This window comes from Rhipicephalus sanguineus, chromosome 7, assembly GCF_013339695.2.
Source record: "Rhipicephalus sanguineus isolate Rsan-2018 chromosome 7, BIME_Rsan_1.4, whole genome shotgun sequence".
NCBI classification, from domain to species: Eukaryota; Metazoa; Arthropoda; class Arachnida; order Ixodida; family Ixodidae; genus Rhipicephalus; species Rhipicephalus sanguineus.
In genome coordinates this window covers 61,958,818-61,968,941 of record NC_051182.1, presented here as the reverse complement: position 1 = coordinate 61,968,941, position 10,124 = coordinate 61,958,818, and the positions used below count along the sequence as shown (strand labels likewise).

General features: G+C 44.9%; 1 protein-coding gene across 1 annotated transcript; it reads left to right on the top strand.

Moving 5' to 3' along the window:
• On the top strand, window positions 1-9,144 carry LOC119400698 (L-sorbose 1-dehydrogenase-like). Its single transcript, XM_049417407.1, has 4 exons — window positions 1-133; window positions 1,599-1,720; window positions 7,055-7,222; window positions 8,962-9,144. Exons 1-4 carry the CDS (start codon window positions 1-3, stop codon window positions 9,142-9,144), a joined length of 606 nt encoding a protein of 201 aa, XP_049273364.1.
• Window positions 9,145-10,124: the final 980 nt, after the last annotated feature.

The following is a 10,124-nucleotide window of genomic DNA, read 5'->3' as shown; positions in this document are numbered from 1 at the left end:
ATGTATCGTGGCACTACCGGAGAAATACCCGTGGTGTATGCTAATACGCATACTCGTCTGAGCGAAGCGTTCTTGGAAGCCTGCAAGGAAAATGGCTACCCCATCATTGACTACAACGGAAGATCACAGGCGGGTGAGTTCCCCTCTGTCAACTGACTATGGCGCTGGGCAATGAGGGTAACGATGCTTCACCATGGGCGTCCGGAGGGGGAGGTGGCCTGGAATTGCATATAATATTTTCTTATACAGTAGCAATAAGCTACACAGCTTGACTAGCACACTCCGGTCCCGCACATCCGTGTGAAACGGCCTTCAGAATTGCCAGCCGAATTTTCAAGTCGTCGGTCAGGTCAGGGCAATGAAAGAATGGCCGCCTGTTCTGGAAGCCCCCTACGCGTATGCACCCACCTGCAAAACGTTTTGCGGACGCCCTTGTCCTTCACTGTTACTGTCTTCAGCGCTACGCACTGATACCGTGGAAGATATTTACATGTGGCGACGGCAATAGCTCCAGTGTCCCTTGGGAGTAATCTCTAGGTGTGCAATCAATTACCTTGACCGCGATTGGGATTGTGATCGCTCACACATGAACGGCTTGCGTTGAGGTGGGGGCGTGTACGTTGATTTAGGTGTTCGTATAGAAAACCCAGGCGGTCATAATTTTTCCGGTTTTGATTCAGGCGCACTATCACGTACCTCACCATCATATCGTGGTTATGGCACACAATACACCCGAATTTATTATTATTCGTTGTAATAGCCAGAAGTCAGTAAGAGAAAGTAGAGAGCATCAGCGACAAGCCTATTGCAGTCTACGTCTGTGCTCACAACAGCGACTATTGCTGTAATGTCCCGATTTCGTGCACAGCGGTGTCGTGAGTACACCACAGCTAGTGGGCAGGTTATGTCATTGTGGCCGAGGGACATTGTCGATTGATTGAAATCAACCATTTGGCAGCATCCTCGCCCCCCTCCTGCCCTTCATTTTTACGGGCCTCTGTGTTCCTCGTGTTCTTTGTGTAGCTTGACATGTGGGAAGAGTGGAGAGAAAAGAACCATTCTTGTACTAAGTGGTTTACATAGCAGAAACGTTTAAATTCAATATAATCTTCCTGTTCACTGTAAGCCGCATCTAACATCGCGAGTATATGATGGGTATTTCAGATTCATATAAGGTTGTAGTGCGTAGCACGGTAAAGCTATGGTTCGCTAAGATATATCGCTATGCTACACACCCGAACTTGATTCTATTAGCAGGGCACGAAGAAATGTTTAATGGGAAGTGCGTCTCTACATTTTAGAATTAACATGTACACGACGAACGCATTCCTTAATATGTCTACAGGGTAACGAAATAATTGTGATTGATTGCCATGCTATTGAAGCAACACAAGATGACATGTCGTATGCGAGTGAGTCGCAGTTGGATCTTAATTATGAGCGGGAAATTCTAAGAAATTATGCGTGTATACGTGAAGGCATCCAAGAACGCAGAGGAAGCCGTCTTTCAGCAGCGGTACCAAAATTACGATGTTGGTGATCTCATGAAAATGCATTCTTCAGAAATACTGTGACGCTGTAATTGTTCTCTCTTACAGGGTGCTCCAGACTGCAAGCCAATATGCTCCACGGCGAGCGCTGCAGCGCTAGCAAATGTTTCATCACTCCTATACTACATAGGAAAAATTTGCACATTTCTCTACACAGCCATGCTACAAAGGTGAGTGAGAAATTTTGGTCACCGGAACATTGAAACCAGAGCAAGGGAATTGCGTAGGATCGATTTGTAGCTACGATACTTGCTTTGTGTTTCGTATACAGCTGCCTATTCAGGAACCTTCGGCGACATGTATTGCCTGCGAACGCACTGGAGGAGGTTGTCCCTATAGAGTTATTCTGGGAAAGATGATACGTTAGAGATAACTTAATTGCCCTGCTTGGAAGGTGTGAGGCCGCATGTAGAGGAAGCAATGTTCGTTACTTCTTTTGCTTATTCTCTTGAAAGATTCATCAGTCAAGCAAATCGGTCTGCTCTGTTGGCAGGCCGCTAATAGAGCTATAACCAATGTGTGCTCTTATTTGCCTCTGGCCGGAGAAATAATGCCAAGAAAGTTGTAAGTTTATGGTCTTTTGATCTGTAATGGGCATGTTTGGTCTAGTTGGTATTCCATTGATACTACTCGAGCATAAACTTCAGAGACAAGGGACGAAAAATTGCAACTTACACAAGCGCCAGCTTCGAAATGAATACTTATTGTTCAGGCACATATTTACAATGGTAAGCGCGAGCCTGCAGCACTCCGCTTCCACAAATCACGACACCCCAGAGAGATAACTAGTCAGCTTACAAGATGAAAAGCATCAGTTACACGCAAAATTAAAACTTGTTCATAGTTCACCTGGCACTATCACTTGCTGCACCTAGAAAGCAATTCCTTCTTTGACAGGGCAATGAACAGCACACTGATACACTGGTGATCGTCCTTGGCCATTTCTACTGCTTCTATTATTTGTCGTGATCTTTGCGCAGGAATGAGTGTAGAGCACTGCACATATTCAAATTCAGGGGTACAAACACAGCTGAGGACGTACGCCTGAATTTGCCCGCCAAAGAAAGAATTGCACTTTCTAGGTGCTGCACCTGATATTACCAGGTGAACTATGTACATGCTTTAATCTTGCATGTAACTGAGGCTTTTTGTATTAGAAACTCACTAGTTATCACTTCAGTGTGTCGTGATTTGTGGAAGCGGAGTGGCGCAGCGCTCGGTTACCGTTATAAATATGTGTCTGTATAACAAATATTCAGTTGGAAGTGAGCGCTTGTGCGTGTCGCAGTTTCCCGTTCTTTGTGTCTGAAATTGGCGCTAAAGTAGGATCTCTGATCTGTGGTTGCATACAACAATCCCTGCGGAAAGGATCATGCGAGCACGTGGTGAAATAACCTGATCGAATACGCGACATACTGATTAAAAAAGCTGTGAAGAGAAATAAGCGACACAGGTTTCTACAGCGGCTTGTTTCCATGGTGCTTCGTTTGCGCCTCGATAAATCACATGCGAAAGTGAAAACATTGAAGAATATTCTGAGGTCATCCTGACGGCTACCACTCTTGCTGTTTACTTCGATTGCTTTCGCAGCTGCTAAAGCTACAGTGCGCCGATATGAAATTCAGCTAGATAGTTTCGGTTCACGGGTACAGCCTCTTTTAGGAATGGGTTTCGGTGCCGCCGCCTTGAGCTATTAAACTCGCCGTTTTTTATCGTTAACAACTAAACGAAGAGTTCTACGGTACACGCCTTCACATGAAAGCTGTTGGGGTGGTGCATTCGACGAGCGACGTTTCACGGCCTTATTAATTCATCTCGCGATATAGAAAAAAAGATGGGGCAGTTACGCACTAGTGGTTCGAAGACTGAGGAATCAGTAGAGCTGGTGGCGACCTTTCGCCTATCTCTCCTTCTCACCCGCCCTTCCCTTTCCCACCCCTTGCTATGCTATACTACGCATGGCTGTGGTCTCTTCACCCTTTGCTCTTCTCCTTCCCTCCTCCGCACCATCAGTTCGCTTTCTCACCCATTCATATACTATACTATTCATGGCTACCCCTTGCAATACTATAGATGGCCGTGCTATGCTTCACCCTTCCCCTCCTCCTGTCCCTACTCCTCACCCTCACTTCGCTATCCCCATCCTAGCTGTACCGTACTATACGTGGCTGTGGTATGCTTTCTTTCTCTTCCTTTCGTTCTCTCTCTCGCTATTATTTCGCTCTCTTCGTTTTTTTTCTGTCTGTATTTCTTAGTATGTTTATTTCTATCTTTCTCTGTTTTGTTCTTTTTTTATCGTTTTTATCTGTTAATGACACTCTTCCATTTCTTTCGCTCTATTTTTCTGTTTCTCTTTTTTTGTCGCTTCCTCTTTTTTTTCTCTCTGTCTCTGTACTTATTCTCTCACTCATTGCATCCCACGCCGGACAAATCGGTGCACGTGTTGTGGGAAGCAGAAGATTAAGAAGAGGACGATGAGAGTGCGTGCCAGTTTTCAATGATGACAATTTGTGTTCGCACTACCCGGCGCAACGAAAATCTTCAACAGCTGCGCTGTTAAAAAAGTAAATATTTATTTAACATCTCAAGGGGCGGCGCCCATGTGTCTTACGCAAACTCGTCTATATACTACGATGATCCATGAGAAAGAAACATGGCACGCCGTGTGCGAGCGTATGGGCCGAGGAACAGCATGGTTCACTAATTTCTTCGGGCATTCCCCCCCCCCCCTTGCGCCTCTAAACACGCACTCATCTATAATTTACTTACCACGTGCTTACATGTTCTTTTTTTTTCATAAATAATATTGCGCTAACAGATGTAGTCAGCGCAGAAAACTTTCCTCTTAGGCGAATTATCTTAATTCTGAATTAATAACGGTTTCTTGAATTTATATCCTTGTTCACCGTTAATGTCTACTCTTGTGAAAACTGCGTTAAACAATAAATTACAAGCTGTAAGAACAGATGGACGTTGTGCATGTCTTCCACATTCTCTTCTGTTCAGCGCTTCCTTCGCCTGCATGAAAGATCAATACAAACGTGCTTTAGCAGCCTGTGTCGCAATGGTTACAGCGTTCAGCTGTTGCCCCGAAATTACATTCAGAACAGCTTGTCAGTTGTTAGATGCGCTTCGTCTGCGTTGCAGACGAAGCGCATCTGCAGAAAGGTATGTTGTAAGTGTTCTGTGACAAAACGGAGGCGTTGACGGAACGAAACTCCGCGAGAGGACGGGAGGGAGCCGCGCGGCGCTGGACGACGCTCGTATGACGGTCAAGACGTGATAATAGCAACCGGAAACGGCAGTGCTGCCAATCATTCTGGCACAGAACGGACGGTGGCCCCATTCTGTTCGACAGAACGGATACGAAGTGAACTCCGGACGACTTGGATTGGATTGAAACGTAAGCGCTGGGGCCGGAGAATCGCATTCGGCTGCTTTGTGTCTGGCTTACCCCAATCCCATGCCGATAGTTTGCGAAAATTGCAACCGGCCCCCAGCACCGAACGACTCGTCAAATTGCGACACCACTCAGTGTCCACTCAAGACATTAAGAAAAATAATGTAATAGTCATCGCGCTCATCCGTTTCAAGCTTTGAAAAACAATGCCTGCCAATACTGGTGTTCAGATATAATAATTCTTTATTTCTTCATGCGCTGAGAGCGTAGCTGAATTCTCTCAGCACGCCTATTGGCTGTTTGCTGCCTTTCGTCCTCGCGAGATGTTTTGTTCCGTCAACGCCTCCGTTTTGCGACAGAACGCTTACGAAACAGCCCCGTTGCTTTACAAATAATTTTAGTTGTTTTATTCAACCGTGCTACTTTTCTGTCTTGGAAACCCAATGAACAGGCGGCAGCCGAGTAATGAAAGCACAATGTGTGTAGAAGTTATCTGAACAGGATTGAAGTCCACAGGCAGGCTGGCCGACGTTTCGATTGGCGGACGCATCTCATCATTCATTTGTGTCAGTAATAAAATTGTTTGAAAGGGCCTGCGGTTTAAAGCATTTTGACAGATTGATGCGCGACTGAACATCGCTACAAGGTAAAGAACGGTTCGACCAAATTTGGCGATCCCGATTGTGTCATTCGCAAAAGCCGGTTCCTCTTGGCACGCGCTATAAGATGCGTGCGGCCATTATGTCGCGAAGGTCATGAAAATTACCTAAATGCTTGACGTGAACGAACGGCTAATAGAGTGACTGCTATTTAGATGAGCTGTGTGCGATCGGCAGAGACCCTGGCGGCCACAAACTGTGTTGTTGTGGCAGCAAGTCACTTTGTTCCTTTTTAAGCTGCCGTTTTGCGGTCACCTGTTTGCCACATGGAAGTTGTTGCTCTCAGTCTAATTTCCTAATGAATTTATAGAGCAGTTGTCATAGCAATTCACATTTCGCGCGGTAATGGAACGCCGCATCCCGTGAATGACGTCTTTGTACAGCCACTGAAGAAAAATTGTTCTACCGGAGCGAAAAAAAACTCGCCTGACATATCGGAAAGCGCGACAGCTAACGCCGCATGTGCGCATGAGGGTTCCTATACGTGGCGAGATCAGACAGTTCGCATCCATGTTTGTACAGTAAACGCACATCCCGCTTTGCCGCCTGAGGCATGTGATCAGAATGTCCAATTTATCCAATTTGGCAAGCACGGTCTTATTTCTCATCGCACAGCTTTTGCCCACGTGGTGGTCATTATAGGCGGAACAGGAGATGCATAATCATGCTCATGAGCTAGTTTGAACAAAAAAAAAATGAAGTATCAGAAATTGCCAAGAAGTGTGTGGCAAATATAAGCGTGAGCTTCAGCAGGTAGCCAATACATGCATCTGCCAAGGCGAAAATGAGATTGGTCTGGCCTTCCAATAACTGCTGTTAACCTGGGCACTAATCTAGGGCTCTCTAGGGTTAAGCAATTCCTTCGCGGTTCGGCCGTCACTGGCGTCGCGCGCTTTACCACATGAACAAATCCGTCAACACAATTTTTTCCAGGGGGGGGGGTGTAAATTTCTCGTGCGACGATATGTGATGAAGCAGTGACGTCTTAAACAGTCCCGGGAGCACCGGCAGAACACCAAGGCAGATCGCGCGCTCAGCAACAGACGTAGGAAGTCCTCTACTTCCTCATCCTTACTACATCTTTTATAATATGCATATGTGTCCGTAACATGAATATTTTCTAAGATGCATCGATATTGATGTCGTTCCGGTTGTATTTGGCACAATTGCACTTGCAATCCTTTTCATCGCCTTAATACATCGTTAACTGTGTCTGTGAAATGGAATGTGTTCGTAGAAGGTTCGGGATGCGGGATAGTTGATACACGTTCATTTTCACAGTGCAAAAAGCAAAAGAAAGTCTTGGCCAATCTCCCAGATTGGGTATGTGCCATAGTTTTGAAGGTACACACACACAAACAGGCAAGCTGCGGGACAAGCGCTGAACCGCAACGTCCGTCCCCTTTTTTTTCGGTCTTCAAAAAATATGTCTTGGTTTCTTCCAGGTGCTTTTTGATCGAAAACGTGCCACCGGAATACGTTTTGTCAATCACGGTAGGGTGTACCAAGTTAACGCTACTCGCGAGGTGGTCATCTCGGCCGGAGCCATCGGTTCTCCTCAGTTGCTCTTGCTGTCAGGCATCGGCCCTCGTCATGACCTGGAGCAGCTGAAGGTTTGTTATAACTTGGCTGAATGCTTTAAGAGCGGAGTTATAAATGACCCTTTATCATTTAGCCATCGGTGAAAACATTACTCGCTTACGCTAATCTAAGAAGCTTCAAGTTTCTAACTGCCTTTTGAAATGTACAAAAAGGTATAAAAATATTTAAGAGCTTAGCAAACGTGTAACATTTCACGAAACGTCGATCCTAATTTTCACCTGCATCAGTGGGAGAGTCTAAATCGAACTAGTTTACCATGTCCACAGGGAATGCAGAATCATTTTCTACGTCTTAGCTATTCTAGAAATTGGGCAGAAAAGACAATTTAGCTTGCAATGAAACGTATAATGTTGCTTCTTTTTACTTTAATAACATTTGCTGGCAGGCTAGTTGGTGATGCATAGCTCATAGGTAAAAACAACTTCGAAAATGTGTAACATTTCAACATTTCACAAAACGCAGATTCTAATTTTCACCTGTATCAGTAGGAGAGTCTAAGTCGAATTAGTTTATCGTGTAACATTTTAGACGTTGTACTTCGAGTAATTCTCAAAACTTCTGCCAGAACTGTCACGTTTCCTTTAAAAGCGGAGCTCTTTCAGCTTTTGGGTGCGCCGGGTAGTGCGTACAGAAACTATCATCATCATGAATCGACACGCGCTCTCCTCATCCTCTTCTACCTCTTGTGCTTCACTCCCAAAACACGTGGGCCAATTTCTCCGGCGTGGGAAGGGATAACACTCACGGTTGAGAGAACGATTACAAAGAGACAGAAAGAAAGAGAAAAAACACAGCGGAAGAAACAAAAAGTTGTCTAAAAAAAAATTTCTTGGCGAGGCGGGGTTCGAACACGAGCACCCACGATCCGAAGGCGAGCGTCCTAACCACTCGGCTATCTAGGCACGCTAGCAGAACATAGCGTAGCCTTGCATAGTATAGTATAGCAAGGTGAAGTGAAAGGGAAGTGAGGTTGAGAAGAAGGGAAAGGAGGAGGAGAGAGAGTAAAGCGTAGCATAGAAAGAAAAAGTGAAATAGATACGAAGAGAGAGAAAGGAAGAGACGGAAATAAATAGAGAGAGAACGAAAGCGAGAGAAAGAGCCAAAGCAAGAAGGGGAAGAAAGAGAAAGATAGAAAGAGCGAGAAGGACAAATACATAGAGAAATAAATAGAAGTAGTGACCAAAAGACAGCAAAAACAGAGAGAGGAGAGAAAAACAAACAGATGAGGAAAAAAGCGAAACCTAAAAAGAAAGAAGGAAGACCTTCCACTTCGCACTTCAGGCTTGGCACCCTAGTGCGAAGCTGTCTTCATTGTTTCGTTTTTTCACAGTGCCGCCCACAAAGTAGTACCTAACATTTCATTTCTAAGCCTCCATTGCGCAGAACTGAGTGTAAATGAAGTCAGTTGCTGGCGGAGTAGGATAGTGTTGCGCTTTGCACATAACTGAACGGAACTTGGTCAACAATACGCTCTGCCACAGTGGTCTAGTGGTTACGGCGCTCCACAACTGACCCGAAGGTCGCGGTATCGGCTCCCGGTCGCGGCGGCTGCATTTTAGATGGAGGGGAATAGGTTTGAGGTACGTGTTCTTAGGTTTAGGTGCACGTTAAGGAACCCCTGGTGGTCGAAATTTCCGGAGCCCTCCACCATGGTGTCTCTCATAATCATATCGTGGTATTGGGACGTTAAACGGCAGACATTATTACTGTTATTGGTCGAGAATACCTTTCCGGTAAATCTCTCATACAGATTCCTGTCGTCGCTGATCTACCGGTGGGCGAAAACCTTCAGGACCATATGCACGTCAACGGCATCGCTGGCACGCTTCGTTGGCCAACCGGCATTAACATTTTCAGGCTTTCGACGGTGACTAACTACACGTTGAAGCGCTCAGGTAACGACACCTTCATGTTCACCGGAAAGAAAAACTAAAGCATTTTGGCGCTGGTCGCAGTGCACACTATCATGTACCGCATCCGGTGAAAATGGTTTTGAGATGCCCTCGTGCAATTCTTAAAAAATAAGAGTTCAAGAAACAATTCCTTACCAGAGGAAAAGAGGCCGTCCATCGCCCTGTGTGATATTTAGCATTGGTTATCAGAGGCCCATCATTTATCATTTCAACGCTAATGATCTTACACTTGAGACGACGTTCTATATTAAAATACTTAGGTAGGGGGCACGGAAATGACATCTGATTGCATTAAATATGTCCCTCCTCAATTATGCCTCAGCTATTAACTAGCAATGTCGTTTTGCTTAATATTCCAATTTCATCTGTTCTAATTGGCTGGCTGGTTCAAATGCGCACCCTCTCGGTTTCTTGCCATTTCAAGTACGTGCTATGAAAATTAATCATACAAAGGCAGCTAATTAAGATGTCAAGAGTTAACGTCCGCCTTCTTGTCCCTTATAATTCCTGTCGATGATCACTCCGAGGACATACGGAGTTGGATTTGGGAATAAGTCGTACCTAAATTAGAGGCCAATACTTACAATTTAAACAATAATATGGAAATAAGACTGCTGGTTCTTCGCGTTGTGGTTCCTCACTTTCTCCATTCCTGAATTCCTTAATTTATTTAGGCAATTCTCATTTTTGGGAGTGTTTTGCTTAACTTGTCCGAACTACCATAGTTGTTTGCTGTCCCTGCAGTACTCGTAGGAAAGAAATATTATGAACACTCAATATTTCGTGAAACTTCACATGCTTACAGCATTCTGATTCTGTGGTCAACTCGTGTCGTAAATATAAATTAGCATGGGCTCACGGCTTCACCACTTACCTCATATCTTAGATGTGTTTTATGTATCGATCAATACGAACTACACCACCATTTAACGTTGAATTAGCAGGAACTACTTAAGCTTTCCCAACGCTGCTTCAAATGCGAGGCATTTCGTTGCGAATA